At 44.8% G+C, this 22664-nt stretch overlaps 2 protein-coding genes across 4 annotated transcripts in view; one reads left to right on the forward strand and one right to left on the reverse strand.

Annotated features, from left to right (window-relative positions):
* Nucleotides 1–12713, forward strand: part of npas1 (neuronal PAS domain protein 1) — a 54281-nt gene extending 41568 nt beyond the window's left edge. For all 3 annotated transcript variants that reach the window (XM_084018657.1, XM_084018656.1, XM_084018658.1), the window contains 8 exons: nucleotides 1743–1832; nucleotides 7772–7946; nucleotides 8049–8161; nucleotides 8352–8548; nucleotides 8637–8743; nucleotides 8970–9117; nucleotides 10431–10543; nucleotides 10641–12713. In XM_084018657.1, coding sequence (XP_083874783.1) covers nucleotides 1743–1832; nucleotides 7772–7946; nucleotides 8049–8161; nucleotides 8352–8548; nucleotides 8637–8743; nucleotides 8970–9117; nucleotides 10431–10543; nucleotides 10641–11722 — 2025 coding nt within the window. In that variant the 3' untranslated portion in view covers nucleotides 11723–12713. The remainder of the gene's footprint in view (nucleotides 1–1742; nucleotides 1833–7771; nucleotides 7947–8048; nucleotides 8162–8351; nucleotides 8549–8636; nucleotides 8744–8969; nucleotides 9118–10430; nucleotides 10544–10640) is intronic.
* A 5182-nt stretch (nucleotides 12714–17895) lies between these two features.
* tmem160 (transmembrane protein 160) lies at nucleotides 17896–21413 on the reverse strand. The gene is made up of 4 exons (XM_084020178.1): nucleotides 21137–21413; nucleotides 20964–20988; nucleotides 19830–19922; nucleotides 17896–19236 (listed from the first exon to the last, which is right to left on the reverse strand). The coding sequence occupies exons 1-4, from the start codon at nucleotides 21353–21355 to the stop codon at nucleotides 18893–18895; spliced, it is 681 nt and encodes a 226-aa protein (XP_083876304.1). The 5' UTR covers nucleotides 21356–21413; the 3' UTR covers nucleotides 17896–18892.
* Between the last annotated feature and the right edge of the window lie 1251 nt (nucleotides 21414–22664).

Consider the following 22664-nt stretch of genomic DNA (forward strand, 5'->3'; position numbering starts at 1 on the left):
TTATCCATCTTGAGAATATGTTTTATGTTCCCCAACCATTAAGTATAATACAATAATACATTATCCATCTGTTTATCTCGAAAGTTTAAAATTGATAAATTGCTTTAATGTTTATGTATGGAAACCTTTGTTTTTCAAAATGAATCACAAGGTCAGTTTGATCCAGTATTTGTCTCATAAATGAGTGCATTGCTGTTTGTAGCAGCTCCAGTCTTCCTACCTCCGTCTCTCAGACACAAACTCCTATCGTGTCCTCTCACACACATGGACAGCCACACATCTCATAAACCTCAGATGCTCGGACGATGTCGCCGGCTGCCAAAGAATGCCTTCCCTTTGCACAGACAGATGAATGGAGCCTGAGGGGGATTCTGGGGCAGGAGGGCTGCAGGGATGACGAAATGCAGGATGTAGAGACAAAGACTCAGAGGAAGGGTGAAGGAGGTTACACTGCAGGTTAGGAGGCTGAGGGAGGGGAGAGATGGTTGAGAGAGCAACCAGAGCACGGAGGGCTTAAGGAAAAACTTGAATCTGTATGTAAAGCACTTTGAATTGCCTTGTTGTTGAGCGGCTCTATACAAATACATTTGCCAGGCAGAAAACAGGTAGAGATGGGAACAGTTAGAAGGAGACAAATAGATTAGATGCTGAGAAGTGAGATGGCGGTGGTAAAACAAAGAAGCATTACATATGTCTGCTCTCCTCTGGCATTTTAAAGAGGAAGGGAGGCTTAGGGAATGGCGCTGATAGAAATCAAATTAACGCTCCAGAAAAACTGTATGATTCTTTCCTCCCAGCCGTCCTCCCACCGTAATAGCCTGATAATTGCACTTTAGTTCTCCGACATTCAGGCGGCTGGTTTCTCCTCGCCGCGACACACGACGCCCCACACCCCGGCCACACATTTGCATACTGGATGTGTCAGTTGCATAAATTACCGCTGCCACTTTAAGCACTGGGCCGCCAAAATAGCAATCATTCTTCTAGAGCAAAGTGGCCCTGGTCTGTGTGTGTGTGTGTGTGTGTGTGTGTGTGTGAGAGGCTGTGTTGGCTCACTCCTGGATGCTTGTTATGACGATTAATATTATTCTCTGAAGCAGTCCTCTCTAATGGCCTGGCTGTATACCTTTCACTTCTCATTAGAATCACTGCAGGCTATAATGACTCTGGTTCTATCTGTGTCTGCGTCTGAACCACTGTCTGGGCGTGTGTTTACATCATGTGTGTGTGTGTTTAAACCCCTCTGCCCTGGCTTACACCCTATGTGTGTATAAAAACAGCTCTGGTCTATAAGCTCAGTTTCTCATGTCTCTTTGGTCTATTTGTTTGTGTGTGTGTGTGTGTGTGTGTGTGTGCGTACACGCATGTGGCATTTTTGTCTCTGTGCTGCTTTCTGTGTGTTTAGTTATGCAGGCCTTGTTGACAGCTGTTGTGTGTAGCTGCAGCTTGCATCTATGGGAGTTGTTTCATGTCTGTTCACATTTGTGTGTGTGTGTGTGTGTGTATGTGCACATGTATATGGTTGTGTATGTGTGAGTGTGTGCTTGTGAAGTGAGAGAAGAGGCCGTGGGGTGACGGGTTGTTTGTTCCCTAGCTCATTGTAATTTGTTCGATACACACTAATTGCTCTAATTTGTCTGTCTTGTTTCTGTTTGCCTTTGTGTGTGTGTGTGTGTGTGTGTGTGTGTGTGTGTGTGTGTGTGTTTTGGTGGGGTGATGTGTGGTTTTTTTTACCTGCAAAGTCTCTGGATGGCTTTGTGTTCGTGGTCAGTCAGGAGGGACGTTTCCTCTACATCTCAGAGACGGTTTCTATCTACCTGGGACTCTCACAGGTAAGACGACCTTATTGTACACACACACACATGCATACACACACACACACACTCACACACACACACACATACACACACACACACACACACACACACACACACACACACACACACACACACACACACACACACACACACACTCGTATAATCCTTTGTATACAAAGTACATTTGCACACATGTGCCTATCTTCTGCTTATGCTTTCATATCCCCTCCCAAGAGTGTGTGTGTGTGTGAGTGTGTGTGTGTGTGTGTGTGTGTGAATATCTTTGACTGCACTCTTCGTGCTCATCTCTGGAGTGCAACTCTCACGGGGGCAATGCTACTTTCTGTCTACCTCTCTCTACCGCCCCGTCTCCCTCTCCAGGTGCTCCACCTCTGTTGATTGCCTGTGGCCTCTTGTACTGTGAATGTTAAGTCCTGCCATTTTGCCCAGATGCATAAATAATAACAGTAATTACTGGCCCAGCAATCAAAGTGTCGCCCCAGCGCGCTGGGCCTGTCTAGGGGAACAAATCGATAGGCATCTTAAAAGCCACATTGATTGTAGGGAGGGGGAAAAACACCAAGGGGGATGGGAAGATAGATAGAGACAGCCGGAGAGAGAGAGAGGGGGAGGAAAGGAGGAGAGGTGTGATAAGAGAGAGATGTTTGGAAGTAAGAAGAATGGGCTCAGCATGAGAGGGAGTGAGAAAGCAGGAAGTTAGTGCTACAATAACAGAAGTAACTGTTTTTTTTTTTAAATGTGGGAATTTGCCGTGATTGAAGGTCTGCCCTTTGGTGACATTAAGGGAAACGTTTGGATGTTTTTTTCCTACTCTGTCTTCTTATTATAATACTCCCAGGCTATATGTCCATTTGAAAGACTCTTTGGTGACTTATTTCTTCCACGCTGTTAGATAGAGAATCCTCAGCTCTGAGTGGAAATGCATAGGGAAAGTCAAGCTGAGCCATTATCTGGTAGTTACAACAATTTCAGTATGAAATGAGTGAGCATGTTATGGGTAATACTTCCTTCCTGCACCATGGCAGAGAGACATACCAGGTCACCACACAGACATTATGTGACAACAATGACCAACTGAATACTCACTCGATTTTCAGCTGAACTTAAATACATTTTTTAACTAGAGTCCCGCCATCGACGCCTTATTTAGGTTTGATTTTAAGTTGAGTGTTGACTTTCACCCATTGATGCCCCTCGCAACAGGCCATAATGCTTTGTTTTTTAAGTGCTATTTCCAACTGTAAGTGTGTTTGCTATTATATAGAGCAACGAGGGGAAGGTCTGTCTCATGACTGATTAGGCAGCTACTAGAAATATTAAATACGTGCAGTCACTGTTTTAACATTCTTTCATTCGAGATAATACCGAGCAGACATCGCTGTGAGAAAGTTTCAGGTTTAATCTCTGAACACGTCCAACATCACCGTTAATTGTTTTAGCATGTTCCTTCATTTCCTTTAAGTTGGAGGTTTGTTAAAAGGGTAACTTAAGAGTGTGGTTGGGGGTGGACATGTGCTCTGGTGCACCCAACAGTGATGTCACGGTGTACCGACACAGCCGGGAGTGTCGGGGGGAGGCGGGGGAGGAAACACAAGCTGACTAATCACAGTTTTTGCACTCACGTTTTTGAAGAGAGGCGCGTCAGCTTCGGCGGCCGCGTGCATATGCTGCTTGTGGAAAGATAGAGAGAGAACATAGAGAACCAGACATACAATTACAAGAAAAAAACAAAAGGAGTGGAGGTGGGAGACACTGGTAAAGAGGAGAGAGAGTGTCTGAGTGTGTAAATAGAGTTTAAATGTGCAGAAGGAATGAAATTCGCCTTGGGATTGCCTAGGTAAACAAGACAGTGAGGCTTTGGTGGAGATGCTAATAAAACAGAGCTATTCTTATCAGCTGAGCAGATGGCCTAACCCATCACATCTCCTCAAACAGGGCCTGAGCCATCAGCATTCTAATGAAATTATTTATGATCGAAGATTACGTTCAAAACCTTGAACATACAACGCTGCGTTTACCTTCCTGAGAAAGATGAGTGCGGGCGGGGATGGAGGGGGTTTATGATGAGAGAGAGACAGATAGGAGTTGAGGAGATGAGTTAGGGGGTTACAGGAGAGGCAGGATAGTGTGTTTATGGACACGCGACACGTAAAAAGAGAGATGGGGGGGGGGGGGGGGGGAGGACAAAAACACTTTGTTGGCGAGTCACGGGGGAGAGAGGAAGGACAGACAAACAAATGATGTTCTGAGTGAAAAAGTGTAACTGGTGGTTTGTTTTAGAGGGCATGTCGCCCCTGTGGACCACCCCTGCCCTGCCGTCTACTGTCCCCCCTGTCTGACCCCTCTGCCCTGGCTTACACCCTGGGCTTCTCCCCTGACAGGGGGGTTGCTTAGCCGGCTTAGCCCAGGTCAGGCACCTTGACCAAGGGCACAGCCTGCCGCCCGCTCCCCCGGTGCTGGCAGGTATCATTTTTCTCCTCACTGGGTCTCCAGGCCGGAACCACAGGGATGAAACCTGGGAATGCCACAAAGCAGGAGAGAGGAGGGGGGGGGGGGGGGGGGGGAGAGGAGGAGGAAAGACATGGATAGATGGAGTTGAAGAAGAGGAGACAAAGGCTGGAGAAGATGAAGAATTGGAGGGGGGGGTGTGGAAAGGAAAGTAAGAGAAGGGGCTGGGAGGAGAAAGAAAAGGGATAAATGGGGTAAAGAGAAGGGAGGAAGGATGGTGGATTAAGGGAGGAGAGAATTGATCTGGGAATGGTTAGTATGCAGCCCCCGCTCCCCCTCCTCCCCCCCTCTCCAACCCTCCCTCCCTCTCTCCCATCAGTCAGCGAGGGCTGAGGGCTGAGAGTGTGTTGTGGACCACTGCCCGGATGCCTCATACATATTAAAGCCCCCTGCTATTATTTATATCATGTCTCTCCTTCCCCTGCTTGCTGCCCCCCCCCCCCCCCATCCCCACCACCACTGCCATACATACATGCACGTGCATGTCTGCACACACACACACACACACACACACACACACACACACACACACACACACAGGCTCACGCAGGTGCGCTGACAGACAACTGCTCACACAAACAATGACACACAATGACGAGTGGAGACACAAAAACAGACAGTCTAGTCACATACGCAGGGAAACAGAGTTTCACCATGTGCTCGCACACGCACGGACACGTGCACACGCACGGACACGTGCACACGCACAGAGACGTGCACACGCACACTCAGAGAGATTTGAATGATCTCGGTCTCTCCTCACGTCTTGGCTTGGCGCCACATTCTATACCTGTTTTTATGTCTGAGCCTGACTCATCCTCTCAATCGCTCCGTCTCTTTCTCATCTTCTCATTTCTGTCTGATCTTTTTTCAATCCCTCCCTCCTGCCTGTGATGGAGTGATATTATTCGGATAGGTCTTAAACCCGGTAAAGCCCATAAGGACCTGTTTGTCTCTCTACCTTGTTTTTCAATACCACAGGGCCAGGGGATTGTGTCTCTTTCAGATGGCTGGTGCAGTGTTTTGAGGTAAATGTAGACCTTATTTTTAAAAAAAACAACACAAATTCGTTTTGCAGAGCAATCGCTATTCATAAAACACAAACCCCTTGACCACAGACACACGGATCTCGATATAATCAGGAATAAAAGTCCATGTTCATCTAGTGTTTTACAAACTAAACCCCAGTCCACTTACTTGTCAGATACCCAGCCTCTTAATACGTAGATGCAAACATTTCTATTGGATTTTTTTACATATATTTTTTAATTAATGAACGAGTCCGTTTTGATGTCAGAATCAAAAGGAATGCAGCAGAAAATTCCAGCACCTAGTAATTACACTGCTGACGTTATATCTGCATAATGAAGAGAAGAGGGATGAGATGGAAGAAATGGATTCAGGGTGAAGCTTTCCGTGTAACCCCTTTAATACACAGGATATTTATTTTTAGGGCCTCAAACATTGTGGAACAGGGGCCAAGTGTGCGCACATCCAGATACTCAAGACAAAAAAACAACTTAACTGCAGGGCACACCAGAGGTCTCCAGAATGTTACATTACAGATAAATAGTTTATTTCTTTTTCTTTTTACTCTTTTCAAGGCAATGTTTCAGTCTAAAAGACCTTCCTTAGGCAAGTGTGTAGAGGCAGGAATCAACTCAAATCAACCATCACCTGCTGGTCAGCAAACAGCAGGGAAAAACCAAACAATATATGATGGCAATCAGAGTGTCTATAATAATGTTTTATACATATGATCATAATTGTTGGTTATTGATAATTAGATAATATGTTTATACCTATGTTATCACTTTTTGCTATCATTTCGATTTTTCTTCTGTCATGTAACAAGTGAAACATTTGCCCAATGTTTTTGTCATTTGCTACTAACGGAGCCTCTCTTCATCACCGTGGCAACTAATGCCAGTCAAGTGTTTTTTTATATGAGTAACTCCAAATCACACACTTTCCTTGATACATTTCTGTAACGCAGAGTTCAAGATAAGTCATCAACATTTCTTTTGGTTTGACAGGAAGAGAAGAGAGTTTCATACATTTTTTAACATACATTCAGCATATATATATATATATATATATATATATATATATATATATATATATATAACAAGAGATAACTGAATAATAAACACAGGGAGGAAGAATCACACCCTTTGTGTTCAGTATTTGAATCGAGGCTTTTAAAAACATGAAGGCGTCTAGTGTCGTTGGGGTTAAGATGCCTGGAAGCTTTTTTTCATGTTGTACACTCCGTGTCGTAAATGTCAGTCAGTATCTTCAAAGTCTGTGATTACAAATTATTTTCAGGACGTAAGGAAATGACTCTTAATAGTGCCTCTAAAATCTAGTATTTAATTATGTTTGGTAGAAGACTTCCCCAAAAAGCAGGACATCCCTGAAGAGATTAAGCTCTGCATGTCTGGGGCTGAGAACCCCTCTCCCTCCCTCTTACTCGGCGGGGTTTGCTCCATCTTTACCCCTCTCCGTTCACCCATCGTCCACCTCATTCCTTTGCTCCCACCTTCCCTGTTCCCGCTCCTTCCTCTCCCCGGCTGTGATGTCCTTGAGGGCCTGCTGAAGCTCCCATAAAGCCTGCAGTAAATGGCTCTAATCCGGTAATAAATGGCTGTGTCCTACAGACAAGGGTGTGAGGCTGCTGCAGCCACGGCTTTATCAGATGGAATGGTATTGGCACGCACATGCACAGACGCACACACAATCACAGATGTAATAGACGCTGCATGCATGTGTGTAAGCATGCACACTCTCTTCATTTCTCTCTCTCTCTCACACACACACACACACACACACACACACACACACAGTCATTTATACAGCTTCAGATGGAATCACACCTGCTCCGATTGTGCTGCTTTTATGGATGCCATGCAAGAGCAGCGGCGTTATTACGTTTAAATGATTAGAGATGCGACTATGATGCATTATGATGATAGGATCATATAGAGCTGTATGAGCGCTGCTCTTTACGCCTGCCGGGATAGACTGTAACTGAATGAAGCAGCAGGGAGGGACACGGGGAATAAGAAGAATAGTAATGTGACCTTTGGAGATACTTGGAGTTCACCTGTTTTTAATCAGCAAATACAATTGATTTTTATCTCCCCTGGTTTTATTTGTGTAATACTGTAGTCACTTGGTCCTCTGAGACTGGACTTAAATGTGTGTGTGCGTGTGTGTGTGGGGGGGAATGTCTTACAACCGCTACACTCCTTGTTGAGTTGTAACCCAGAGCAGTGCTTTCATTTTCCTGTCATAACGTATATTGATTTTTTCCTCTGTCTGTGTGTGTGTGTGTGTGTGTGTGTGTGTGTGTGTGTGTGCTCATGTGCAAACATTTGTGCTCTAAGCATCAGTTTTTGATCGACGTACCTGCTTCTCTTCAGGTGGAGCTGACCGGCAGCAGCGTGTTCGACTACATCCACCCGGCGGACCACGTCGAGATGGCGGAGCGGCTGGGAATCAGACCACATCTCAGGGCCGAGGCCGGCTGCCACACGGGCCCCGAGAGTGCCTCCAGCTCAGCGTCCGCCTCCTCCCTGGCTGGTACACCTGAACCCGGTACTTTTTATACTGTCAGTTTATAGAGAGAAAACTGATACAGATTATGACGAATGCTGGAGAACGGAGGGATGTTTTATCGTGTTATGTGGTCCTCCACAGCTCCATCTAGTCCTCATTCTTCTGCTGAAGAGCCTGTCGAACGCGGCTACTTCATCCGCATGAAGTCCACGCTCACCAAAAGAGGCCTGCACGTCAAGTCTTCTGGATACAAGGTACGTACGTTGGCCATTGTCGGTGTGTTTTATTGTTGTGACCTTATTTCACACTGGACCGCTGTACTCACTGCTGTAATACTAGCGCTGCTGCATTCTGTCTGTCTGCTCAGTTTTTTTTACATCCTGGTTAAATCCAAACACGTCCTTGTGTGAAAGGAGTTCACACTGATGTCTTCATGTGGTTCAGGTAATCCATGTGACAGGACGAATCCGCTGCCGCCCTGCACTCGTGCCGGGCCCCACGCGCCCCGTGCGCCGGCCTTTGGGCTTAGTTGCACTGGCACACACCCTCCCGCCCTCCACACTCAACGAGGTCCGCATGGAGAGCCAGATGTTCGTCTTCAGGGTGAACATGGACCTACAGGTCACATATTGTGAGAACAGGTAAGGTTCTGTCCGTGTGTTCAAGTTTAGCCGTATGAACGTGGAATAAATACCAAATAAGTGTATTTTTCTTGCATTTCTTTTGCAGGATCACAGAGTACATGGATCTGACTCCAGCTGAGGTGGTGGGACACACCTGTTACCACTTCATCCATGCAGAAGACCTGGAAAATCTCCGGCAGAGCCACGAGGACTGTGAGTCACTTCCATATGTAGTCCCTGTCATTCATCTCCTTATTGCAAACAGAATCTGAACTTGGGAGGGAGAGCCTGTTGAAGGCTCATTCTGTCCTGATGTGATAGGCGCCCTCTGCTGCCATCATCGTGAACTGCTGAACCAATAACGGTCTTCTTCTCTATCCTTCTCCTCTCCCGTGTCCTGTTATGCATCCTTTCCTTCCTCCGCCCATCTTCCTGTCAGTGCTGAGGAAAGGCCAGGTGGTGACCAATTACTACCGCTGGCTCCAGAGGAGAGGAGGCTACCTGTGGATCCAGTCCAGCGCCACCGTCTCCATCAACCACAAAGCCCCCCATGAACGCAACGTCATCTGGGTCAACTACGTCCTGAGGTCAGTACAACCACGACCCGCGCTCCACGACTGCAGATATGAGCCGAGTGTATGCATGCAGGCACGCAAACTGTGTGAAGAAATCCTTTGAAGGCATAGATGATGAAATGCAGACGGATTATTGGAGGAGTTTCACTCGATCTGACATGTGAGAACACTGAGGATATACTCCAAATGATGACATTAAAGCAAAGAACATTAACCCTTATTAGACAGTTTTATACAACTATTCATGAAAACAAAAAAGTAACGACAGTTATTTTATAATTTATAGATTTTAGTTTGTTTTGTTCAGTGCATAACGTTATAATGATCACTTTAATTTGCTGTCAGTTTTGTATTAATTCATCTTTTGTAGAGTTTAAAATTATTTTAAGTAAAAGTCATTACTCTTGCAGTCTGTAATGCTGTTCTGCTATCTGTAAATACCAATGCAGCACTTCTTACTCACTATTTAATGCCATCGCTCCACTGAATTGGCATCTTATACGAAGGCTTTGATTAAAGACAATTCAAGACTCTGCACCTTTTTGTTTCTGTTTAATTTCAAATGACCCTTTAAATGTAGTATAACTTTAGTTTAAGGCTTTATTTATTCACTCCACAACCACTGCAGTCACCTTGACAAAATATGCTCTCCTCTTATTTCCCTCTTGTATACGCACACGGGTATTCACACAAACGCTAATGCAAATCCGCCCGCAAGAAGATGCATGCACACACTCTACGCACACACACATACATAATGAATGGCACAATGGCAGAGCAGTCAGACAACAACAAGAGGAGTAGGCTGGATTTCAATGCTAATTGGACTGAAGCTATATAATTACAACAAATGGATGTCAGAATTTTGGGGCTGAATGGTGTTTTAGTTAATTAGTGCTGTAATTACAAGAGCTCATTAACTTCTCCAACAGCCCCCTCCTTGTCGGAGCTTAACTGTGTATAGGTGGGCTGCAGAGTGGGCCTCGTGTGTGTGTTACTGTGTGTGTGTGTGTGTCTTGAAGGGCGGGGTCTGTGTGCGTGGACGTGGTTGTGTATGTGTGATACGGGCTGTTGTTCTGAGTATTGGGTGGATGTGTTAGGTGGAGGTTAGAAGGGGCAGTTTGGTTATTTTTTTTAGGTTGTTATTGAGGCTGATTATATGTTGTTTCCATCGCCAAGTATTCACTCAAATCAGCACAGCGCTAGTGTTTTTTAAAGCTGTGAGTGGCTTTTAAGTGCTTGATGATCATTTGTCTATATGTCCACCTTTTCTCCCTCCCTCCTCCTTTTCCATTTTCTCATCCATCAATCCATCATCCGTCCAGTCGGACAGAGTTGGCCGACACTCCCCTGGATATACTGCAGCTACCAGAGAATGTAAGAGCAGAGCGACTTCGAGTCAGCTCGCCCTCCACCGACGGCTCCCCACAGGCCCGAGGTAGGACCCCACACACTCACTGGTATCTTCCCATGAAGCCCGCCGACACACATAAACACCTCTTTTTTCATCCTAAAATCCCTCCTTTCCTCCTCAGGCTCGCAGCCAGTGAAGAGCTCAGTGGGGAAGAGCGACCCCGACACTAAAGGCAGGGAGAAATTTACCGCCGCCGCCATCCAATCAGAGGACAGGAGGAAGCGCCTGCTGAGGTCGGACCCCGAGGGCGCTCCTCCCGAAACACGCCGCAGACTGGAGGAGCTCCGTCAGGCCGAGGAGAGCGTATCGGCCTCCTCTGACCTGGCGAGCGAAAGCGAGGGGGAGGAGGAGGAAGAGACAGAATGGGACCAGGGGCCAAACAGCGACAGACTGAAACAGGAAGAGGGCGGAGGAGGTAAACAGAGTAGGGGAGGAGACACCCCCACTCGAGGGGAGAGGGGGGGCCGGGTGCACAACGGCCGGGCTGTGATCCAGCAGCTGAAGAGTGTGGTGGCCCCGCCTCCCCTACCTGGCAGCCCCAGCATCAAGACTGAACATGAAGGCCTGACTACCGGGGGGCGTTGGGGGTCACACACACAGACCTCCACCTCCCACGCACACACCACCCAACCCTCGCATGCACACACACCCTCCAGCAGCCTCAACGGCGACAGCCCCACCACCCCGATCCCTGACTCTTCTTCCAGCAGCGAGGTGGCCCCGAAAGGGTTGTTCACTCCCCCGTCCCCGGCTCTGTCCCCCGCCATGTCCGTGTCCTCCCCGCTGCCCCGCGAGGACAGGGTGGTGTCGGGGGTGGTCAGTCGGAGCAGTGGTGGTGCAGGTGGAGCTCCTGACTTTGAGCTGCTCCAGAGACTGGCTGCAGGCGGCGCAGCGGGGCGGGTCCTCTTCCACCCCCTTGCCCTCGGCCCACAGGGCCCTCAGAGCCTCTACGCTCCCAGCACTATCCGCTACGCTCCACCTGAGCTGCCCCCCTCCCACCACCACGGCATGGATCACAGCGATGGCCTGCAGCTACGCTCGGACCACCACAAGGGACCGCCGCCAGCCTTCTTCCCCCACCTACAGCGGTTGGCCGGCTTGCCACCCTTCAGCGGTTTCTCCCCGTCTGACAACCCTTTCTCCTCCGGCCTGCCCTTCTGTATGAACGGACTGAGGGGGGCTGCAGGCTCCGAGGAGGACTGAGACTGAGGAGGGAGGAGGTGAGAGGAGAAGATAAAAATAAAAAGACGGAGCAGAGTGACAGACCAGAAAGAGAGACATTGAAAAGGGCAGGAGGGACAGGAGTGGTAGGACATTAAGCCTCTAAGGACATTACTAATTGGACAATGAGTTGAATAACTGCAATTTAAAATATGTGACAAGTCGCTGCCATAGGGAATTATTGCGTCTGCCCATTGTGGACGAGTGACAGTGACTCTCAAAGAAAACGGGACATGGAAACTTTTGACTGGTTGTCCCTCAAGACTTTCCGTCTCTACAACAATAATGAACTCTGCTCTGTGTCTTTCTCCAGACAACTGTGTTGATTTCTGTGTCTCTTCCACTCAGAGAAGCCATATTGTATATAGAGACAAAACCATAAAGACCCTCAGCTCACATCTTCCTCACCGTCACTCCAATTAACCCAATTAACCCTAAAGCCAGTAGAAAGAGATGGACACGTGTCTGTAGGAATGAAAGGGACTACATTTTTATTATTGCAGTATCATACAAATCATCTCTTACAACTGGAATCCGGCGGTGAATTTGATTAATGGTTTTCCCTTAAAATAGACGGAGAAAGCCCTCTGGTGTTTTTGTATTGAGATTCAAAATGATAATGATAAAAAATAAAAAAAGTACTCATCAGTCAGCCATACTTAAAGCACACTGTTGGGACAAAAATATGAATAATGTCGTCCCAGACATTCCATTATATATAAGGGAAAAAATGCAATGCAGACAGGACGCTATTTCTGTTGTTTGATCATAGGAAGGTCATTCGTTTAACTGAGTATTAATTATAGTATATTCTGTATGATGCTGCGGGTGTGTGTGTATGAAAGCCATATACCTTTTCTTTTTTTTAAGGTTTGCATTGATTTTTTTTCACTAAATAAAAAAGATGCAAGGGTGCTGTGAAAATTGTGTCTTGAAAGACAAAATAAGACATTTATTGGATGTACAAAAACACCCAAATACCTTTTTTTTTATTATTATTCTCTAAAAGATAAATATATTTCTGAAAATGATTTTAGGAGGGGAAAGTAGTGCTGGACACAAGTGTTTATTATCATTTAAGCCTCTGCGTCTTTCCGAGCACTTAGTGAAATTTGTTCTGTTGTGAACTCAAAGCACTTCATCACTTAACACTCACTGTGTGATCCTGTTAACAGAACAAATATCATATCCTGACCATAATGTAATGGAGGGGGTCAGTTAAAATGCAGATAAATAAACAGACCACATGTGGTCATTAAAAGAGGACCATTGGAGGTCAATAAAAAATAACCAGAATTATTTTGATATTGTTTCAGTTCAATTCAGTCAACTGTTAAGTTTTGAACTCAAAAGTGGAAATCTAAAACACTTTAAATTTCAGTTTCTCACTGAATGATTGAAATTCCACTCAGGACCGAAAAAAGACACAAATAGAAAAGACTCTAATGAAAAATAAGAATTGAAATAACAGCTTTTTAAATTAATACATTTGAACTCTTCATTTGAGTCTCAAACAATTCTGTTTGTCTAAAAGATACTCAAACAATTAAAAAAATTCCAAAATGTGATATTCAACATTTGAAAATGTGGCATTTTTTGACAAAATGTTGGAATCAATACAGGAAAAAAACATATTCCTGACAATAATACAATAATTGGTGGCATAAATACTCGGATAGCGTTCTAGCACTTTGGAATAAAGTCCTTCAGACTGATCTTCAAACTGATGCCGTAATGCCAGACACCCTATGTAAGTTATTTTTGTTTTGCTTTCAAGTTGAGATTATAGCCGACTGTCTGATTCTGAGTTTATGTGTAATCTCTGGCGTCTGACAGCAAAAAAGAAAGAAGCATTTCCAGCCGATCCGACGTGCACTACGCACCCATACTGTAGCTGTCATGTGTGAGCGCGCATATTGCCGGGTGTTCAATGGTATAACGTGTGTATGATTGCGTGTGTGTGTGTTTGTTTGTACATGTGTGTGTGTTTTTTTTTATTAAATAGCTAACCCCTTGCCCATCACTGTGAATCTAACGTTATCCTCCCATCTTTGTGAATACTCCACCCACTCATCAGATAAAATGAACAAATGTAAAAAGAAAAACAGTGATACAGATGACAATAACAATAAAAAATATTCCAGTAGAGGAGCACAACTCAACGCTTCGTTGTTTCTTTCTTGCTCGTGTGCGGCACATAAACTCTGCAGTTAACGTGAAATGGCGGGACGGTTAATTAAGCTTTCATATTTCAGATCATGTGGATAAACGAGGTGTTCTACACGACATTTGCATGCAGTTGTTAATGTCGGCTGTTAACATGCATCTCATTCACAAACCATCAATATTTCATTCTTTGACGGCATGTCATGGACATATATTTACAGCCTTTCACGGTTAAGACTGAAATAACAAACACAAAACCGGGATGGAATAAATATAAAAGATAAAAGAAAAAAACTGCGGGGAGTTTTGTGTCCTCAACAAAGCAGATGTGCGATCCTTCATATCCCGACATGAGTCGACAAACCACAATAAAACACACAATAATAGTGACTTTTTTTTTAAACAGTCAAATGTGTAGCAGGAGAGATGTGAGATGAGACTGTGGCATGAAGCCGGACGTCGAGTCTGTTCCATCTAAGACTTATATTTGTCTGAAATGAAAAAAAGCACAGAGCGTTTCACTTATAAGAGACTATATGCAGGCACGCACCCTGTGTGTGTGTGTGTGTGTGTGTGTACATTGGTGGTTTGCTTGTGTGTGTGCGTGTGCAGCTCCATGAATTTGCGAGTGTGTGTGTGTGTGTGTGTGTGTGTTGTCTGAAGCAGCCCCAGGGAGGGGCTCTGACATTGAAGACGGGTTAAATCCTGTTTTACATTCAAGTGGCAGGCCCTAGTTCATTAGAGTGAGGATCATTCCTCCTCAAGACCAAAGGAAGCGCATACTAAACAAGAGCAGTTGTTGGGGAGAAAATGCCATTGTACGTGCAAAAAGCGTATGTACTGTATAAGTGTGTGTGCAGCTGCACAACAACCTCTGGTTTTGTCTTTATGTCTCCTCTTCTGCGGCGTTCTAGTCTTCATATAGCCGAGGAAAAGGTGCGCTTTGTACAGTGTACTGTTTGTGTCAATGTGCATTTGTGTGTGTGTGTGTGTGTGTGTGTGTGTGTGTGTGTGTGTGTGTGTGTGTGTGTGTGCGTGTGTGTCGTGGCAGCTCTCCTGACTGTCTTCCACTCAGCCTGTCATTGAGTCACCCATATGCCCTCTCTGTCACTGACTTTGATGGCTTATCTTACCCCCTGAATGGGAGGCGTGCTCCCGGGGGAAATACCTTAGCACATGTAAATGCATTTGAAAGAGTAAAAATATGGGAAGGAATAACAGTGAGGGATGGCGGGAGACACCGAGACAGCTTTCACCTGACTTACCACACCTCCACAGCTCTCCCTCTTCCCCATGCTTTCCTTTGCTACCTCGCCTGTTTCTTTTTTTTTTTGGTCAATGTTTCCCAACAATCTCCTCTTTCCCCCTCGCAGCCGCGAGAAGGCCAATCCATACTTAATGCTCTTCTCAAGGCAGATGCTTTGATCCGTATGTGTGGCATTTAACACCTGAGAGCAGATGAGTAATCTGCTCTCAAAATAAGCCGAGGTTGTGGGACTACTTTGTGGTTGTGGAGATGCAGCTCTGACTTAGAGATGTATGAGGTCCGACCTGGACTCGGAGCGCTGGCTGGTGTTGTGGCGTCTGCAGCTGCTCGGGGTCTGGGGTGGATGGTGTTTGTCAGTGAGGGCGCGTCTCCTGCCTCTGGGCGCCCTGCCCTTTAGACGCGCCAGGCCTCAGGAGCCTCCTGCATGCCAAGCAGACCTGTGCAGTGAGATGAGGAGAGAGAGACGAGGAGAGGAGGGAGGGGAGGAGAGGTGAACGTGAGGAGGAGTCCAGAAAGAGAAAAGGACTCGAGGGCGAAAGGGTAGAAGAGGATCTGAGGGAGAGAGTGGAGTAGGGAGGAGAGGGGCTCGAGGGGAGGAGGTAGGGGTGCTGGTCACACTGCAGCAGCCATCTAGACACACCCTGCATGTGAAACACAGCTGCATTGAAACGCCCTGGGAATCAGCGAAGGAGAGGCGGGAGGAGAGGCGGGAGGAGAGGCGGGAGGAGAGGAAGAGAGGGTGACTCTGAGGTGAGTCTCAACAGCAACACTGTGTGTCGATGGCCGCGAGATATCACAGACCTTCGCCCTAACCCAGTCAGTGATAGTTATCACAGACCAAGCACCCCCATCACTAACACACACACACACACACACACACACACACACACACACACACACACACACACACACCAACCACATGCTGATCAGCTCAGTTCATAAAGGCATACATGCTCACAGATAAGCAGCTCATTATAAAAATTAGGCATGTGCAGCATGTAGGTGTGTGTGTGTGTGTGTGTACATCTTTTGACTCTACTATAAGGCGACTTTGACAGCATTTACTAATTTAATTGGGCCTTTTTTTTCATAATCCCAGAAGTATGACAACTTCTTGACCTACAAGTCTGTATCTGCTGATAAATTGTTGCAATTGAACATAAGTATTTGTTTATTTTAGAGATCTGATAGATGTGTTCGTTTTGATGAGAGCATAGAAGGTATTTCATTGGGGAGTGTGTGTTAACTGAATGAATGCTTTCACATCTTGTTTATGTGCCCAGTTACTAATTCACTAATTATAACTTTTTTTATTAACTTAATAAACAAAAAATATATAAGAAAGAATGACATTAAAGCATTCAGACCCTGCAGCTCAGGTGCCTCCCGTTCTTCTCGTGTTTCTACACCTTGATCGATTGAAGTCCACCTGCGGTAAATTCCATTGATTGGACAGGAAATGATTGAATGGAAAGGCACACACCTGTCTATAAAAGGTCTCACAGCTGACAACGCATATCGGAGGGAAAAACCAAGCCATGAGGTCTAAGGAGCGGCCTGCAGAGCTGAGAGACGGGACTGCCGAGGCATAGATCATCGTGGAGAAGGCTGCCAAGACGTTTCTGCTGCATTGAAGGTTCCCAAGAACACCGTGGCCTCCATAATTCCTACATGGAAGAAGTTTGGAACAACCTGGGGGTCTCATTTATAAAACAGCGTGCAGGAGACACTAAATGTTTGTGTAAGTAGAAATGAGGACAATCGGGTAAGCAAAAAATCTGAATATTGATTATTATAAAAGTCACGTTCGCCTGCCAGTGCACAATTTCCTTTTAGAAATCCCGAATCAAATGTGTGCATGTGACCGTGAGCATACAGCCAAGACGATGAGTGGTGTACAGACAACTCGGTTGGTTCAGACTGAGTCCAGACCTGAACCTGCTGGGCCGTCATCATCGGTCCACATCGGACCTGAAGACCTGCAGACCTGCAGAGAGGAGGACCTCCTGCTCCAGGTATGCACCGCTCGCCACGTCAGGCCCAAGAAGACTCGAGGATGTAATCGCTGCCTAAAGTGCTTCGACTAAGTACTCAGTGAAGGGTCGGAATACTGAGTGATATTTAATTTTTCCCTTTTTTAATAAATGCGCTTAAATTAACTCAAAATCTGAAATTTAAATAGAAAATCCTGTTTTCTATTGAGCGTAGATGAGAGCAATAATTAATTGAAACGATGACGATGACATAAAAGTACCAACAACATTAAGGCTTTAATGAATGCAAGTAAGCTGATGACTCCCCATCATGCATCAACACACACATTACGCTGTAAACGGCAGCTTTATTATATGCAAGAGATCAAGGAGCCAAGCAGGAATACTACATGGCACCGAAGTGTGTGTTCATTACATCACACACAAGTTGTTGGACAATGTAAGCATAAACTTAATTAAGATCAGTTCATCATTCAGGTTGCACCTTAGTGATTTTAATTCTGACTCATTTGGAATTGATTATATTGGAAAAAATACAAGGCTATTTAAATGACTTTTTATCCACATTTCACTTCAAAATGTCGACTTGCGACACAATTATTACATTATTGTGTGGAGCAGCACTACATCATCCTGCTTATTGTCTCATAACCCTCCGATCTAGCTGGTGACCTTGAGGGGTCATGAATCAGGTTGATTTAAATGTGAAGCAAATGAAGCACACGCCGTTTTGACTCTCGTCAGCACAGGTCTTTTTGGACTTTATTACTCTATGTACAGTAGAGAAGCAAAAGTAAACAATAGTGAACCCAATGTCTGCACACAAACTCCCCATCATGTACCTCCATTAAAACAGCATGATCACCAGACGGGGGTGAAAAGGTCAAATAGTTGAGGCTTATATTTGGGTGCTTTTCATTGCCAAATAAATATCCACAGAAACAAATGTGGAAAAATGACTTTGTTTCTGAAGGTCGAGCGACTACAATGACAAACAGACAAAAGTGCTATTGCTTGAAAAACAAAATAGTTCACAGGATAACTTGAACCTGTTTAAAAACGAGACGAGGTGTAGGCCTCATTCATTAAAAAAGGACAGACCTGAAACATGCACACATCTATTCTTTCTAGATCTCACAGCATCCTGTGACCCGTTTGTTTTATTTCAAGAAAAGTTCAAGTAGTCACAGTTGATTATGCACAAGACAAACCGGGCTGAGAAAAGCCAATGAAATGGCCTGAAAACGAGTGCAGAGAAAACGTTTATTAACAGACGTGATGTTCAGTCTTCGCAGTGTGCCTGAGGATGCAAGTGATGAGTCAATAACAGACAGATTGATAAGATTAACGAGCAGCTTTGAATGTCTCCGATAATAAGAAATCTTACAAAAAAGGCTGATTTATCCACCTGAAGTGAATGTAGTCAGACGACCAAAGTTTCAGCATTTCCTGACCAGTTTTCCAAAAGCTCACCTAAACAATAATCTTTACAACAAAAGAACAGCGAACAATAAGTCTGTCTTTATAGTCACTTAGCCTACATAACAAAACGTAGGACACACACACACACACACACACACACACACACACACACACACACACACACACACACACACACACACACACACACACACACACACACACACACACACACACACACACACACACACACACACACACACACACACACACACACACACACACACACACACACACACACGATGTCTACTTGTTCGTCCCCTTGCTGCCTCTGTCCTCGCCGTCGTGCCGCCTGCTGTCGTGGGAGCCACGGTAACCCCGGTGTTCACGCCTCTCCCTGCACTCCCGGCACTCATCCTCGTCCTCTCCCACCTCCTCGTCCTCCTCCCCGTCGTGGATGATCTCCACCTCCAGGCGGCCGATGTAGAGAGATACCGCACAGAGCCAGAAGAGGGCGACGCTGCCCACCGCGGCGCTCTGGAGCAGCAGCGCCGGCACAGACAGCAGCATCATCCTCCGCAAGGCGAAGAGGCTGCCGAGGTACGTGGCACCGCCAAACGACACGCACACTCCTCCAAGGATGAAGAAGGCTGAGGGGAAACAGATCGACAGGGTTGTTGTATGAAATCTTGACTGGAGGCCGGTTGGATCTACATATTCCTTTAATAAGTTTAGATAAGTCAAAGATAGAACGGAGCATTCCCTGGTCTAGAAAATGATTAAATAGAAAAGTGTGTGTGTGTCCATTATAAAGTGGTAAATCATGGAAGTAATGCTTTTATTCTGACCATAAATAATAACCTCATGACTTAATGTAGAAATTAGCTGATGATGTGGTTTCATGCAACCATGACATTACAAACTAGATATCAAGGATCTCAGCTCCTTATTTACTCATGATGATTTTAGTCAATTGCAGAAATCCTCGGGAAATTATTCATTTGCTGTATCAAAAATAAAATCTATGGCAAGGTTTTTTTTTCGGAGGAAAGAGCTGAGGTACACTGCAGCAGATGCTATCGTTAAATAACAATAATTATTTCATGAACATTCATTGACTCCCAAGTCTGTTTTTTTTCTTGAATCGATAGTTTGGAATAGTTTAGCACCACAGCAACCCTGCGATGCCACACTCCTGAGTTGCAGCTCTGCTGTACATAAAGCAGGTCGTTTGGTCCCGTACCGTATCCTGCTTCTCGCCCCACCTCACTCTGGACGAACGCGATGACTCCGATCCCGGTCGCCAGCAGACCGTTCCTGAACCACGAAAGGAATCCTGCAAAACAGACAGAAACAGACAACATATTAGGGCCTGGGCAGAAATCTGCCCCACCGTCAGCATGCATACGACTTACTGCCTGCTCACACCCTTCCATCCAACCAGTTGGACTATTCTAAGGCTTGTACATAAGAAGCTGTGTCCCTATTCAATCCTGCAGTACGTATTAATATTCAGGCAGGTTTTGAGTAAATTAACTCTTCACACTGGAAAAGTGACAAAATTACACTCAAACATGTTAGCATGCAAACACAAAATCCCCTCATTTAGTATGCAGTTTATCTTTTATTCTACAGTTCACTGCAGAGGGAGTGGAGGAGCTCCTCACAGGATGATCTTGGAGAAAAAGGTGTAAAAAGTTCCTTGCTTTCTCCTTGTAAAGTTTAATTGGCAGCCGACCTCCAATGGAGGAGAACATAGTGCATCATCTCCTGAGATTACAAAGAATGCAAAAGCACTAAACTGTGACAATAAGAACTGTATACATTTAGTTTAAACAGCTACAGTATGTGCACATCCAAAAAAATGCAACACGTGTTCAATGTAGTATTTAAGACAAAATCTCCAAGCGAAGATTCAAGCAAAGTTTGGGGTGTGTTTTATCTTTTAGTTCTTTGGACTATGAGCCGTAATATCAAGTACGTTTGATTGTAAAGCAGTATTTAATGCATTAAAAGTCTAAGACCCACTTTCACTCCCTTGCTTATACCTGCAATGACTCGTGACATGATTTGCATTCTGCAGTGATATGCACGAATGTTTGAGCTCCTTGTCTCACTTTAAGCTCTCCAAAACTTGCTGTAAATAGAAATTGCCTGAAGTGATAGTCTGTTCTCTCTCATAAACATAAATACATTGTCACTGGTATGGCTGAAAGCCTGTCAATCAGGAAATAGCTCAATAATAATGACGTCACAACAGCTGCACCTGCTGCTGCATCGTCACTGTCAACACTTAGCCGCTTCCGGTCAGTGGACCAAACCAACAAACACATTATCCACGTTGAAGTCCAGTTAAGCATCCAGTTAGTCAGGTTACCTGTCTCGTGGGACTTCCTCAGCATCTGCAGAAATAGAAGTACATTAGAAACACACTAGTTTAAACGTTTATTATGGATTTACAGTGTCTGTGATACAAAGGCTCAACAGCACAAGAGAATATTTGACATTCAACAGCTAAGCTCACTCCCTGGTGAACTAACATGCTCCTACCAGAGCGTCCGCCTTGTCGAGGTCCGTGAGCTGGTACTGGTTCTCCGGCGCCCGGCTCTTCCCCCACGGTCCCTGCTCTCCGAGCCGCAGCCGGGGCGAGCCGTGCAGCCTCCTCAGCGGGGCTCCGGCGCAGGGGAGCCGGAGAAGCTTCGCTGTCCGGGCGAAGTGAGCCACGGCCGGCGGCATCTGCCTTCTCATGAACAAACTCAGGAAAGCCATCACAACACGACCTCCGCGTGCCCTATGAACTGTCACGTGTTCAACGACTAACCCGGAAGAGTGAAATCCCGTGAAGCCGAGAAAAGGTAGGCTGGTTTTAATTCAGCGCCATCACGCGACTGACGGAAGATAAATATAGCAGAATTTAAGATTAATCGAGTTGATTTTTTAATCACAGCCGATTTTTCTTTCCATTTTTTAAATACTGTGTTGTTCATTTATCGATATTTCCCCTTTAAAAGCATAATGCAATAACATGTAACTGTGTATGTTGGCCACATGAGGGCGCCAGATTACAGGGCTATGAGTTAACAAGTTCAGATTTCCAAGAGAGCAATACAGACACTACACAGGAAACAACAAGATAACATAGTTTAAATTTAAGAATACATTCAGGGAAACAGAGGCAACAGCAGGATAAAAATAAATAAATAAGTAAAATTAAATAAAATGAATAAACAACGCAGAGAAAAGGTATGCAGACTGTATTAAGTGCCATCATGTGACTGACAGAAAATAAACATAGCAGAATTAAAGAGAATTGAGTTGATTTGTAAAGCACAGCTGATTTTTCTTTCCATTTTCTATATTGTTTTGTGCGTTTATGAAATGATATGTAACAGTGTATATTGGCCACACGAGGGCGCCAGATTACAGAGCTATGAGTTGTTCAGATTTCCAGCAGTGCAATCTGGATAGGAGACAACAAAATAAACATAGCAGAATTAAATATGCATTGAGTTACTTTCTTAGCCACAGCTGATTGTTTTATATTGTCTTGTACATTTATGGATATTTCACCTTTAAAATCACATAAAATAACACTTAATTGCATATATGTGCCACACGAGGGCGCCAGATTACGAGGCTATAAATTATGAAATGTTCAGATTTCAAACAGTAAAATACAGACAAACTAAATACTTTCAAATTCAAAATATATGTAGAATAAACAGAGGCAAAACAGGACAACATAAAGTGAAATCAATAACAAAAATATCTTAAAAATAAAAAGGAGCACAAAAAAGGCAGGCATTGGAATCCAGATTTGATACATATTTTATTTCTTTGACCATTTTTTCTTGCAGAGGTTTTTTTTTTTTATAAATCAAAAAAATAAGACAATATTTGAAGAAAGCATGAAAGTGGTATTATGTAGGAACAAGCTGCTGCTGTATCTACTGTACAGATGTAACAATCAGGAGTTTGTGAGAGATATGATAAACACACGCCACGATTATCCTGTCTTTGCAAATTATGTCAAATGCACACAGAAAACGTGTGTGTGAGAGGGAGAGATCTGTGTCCT

This window comes from Eutrigla gurnardus (assembly GCF_963514095.1).
Source record: "Eutrigla gurnardus genome assembly, chromosome: 10".
In the NCBI taxonomy this organism is placed as follows: Eukaryota; Metazoa; Chordata; class Actinopteri; order Perciformes; family Triglidae; genus Eutrigla; species Eutrigla gurnardus.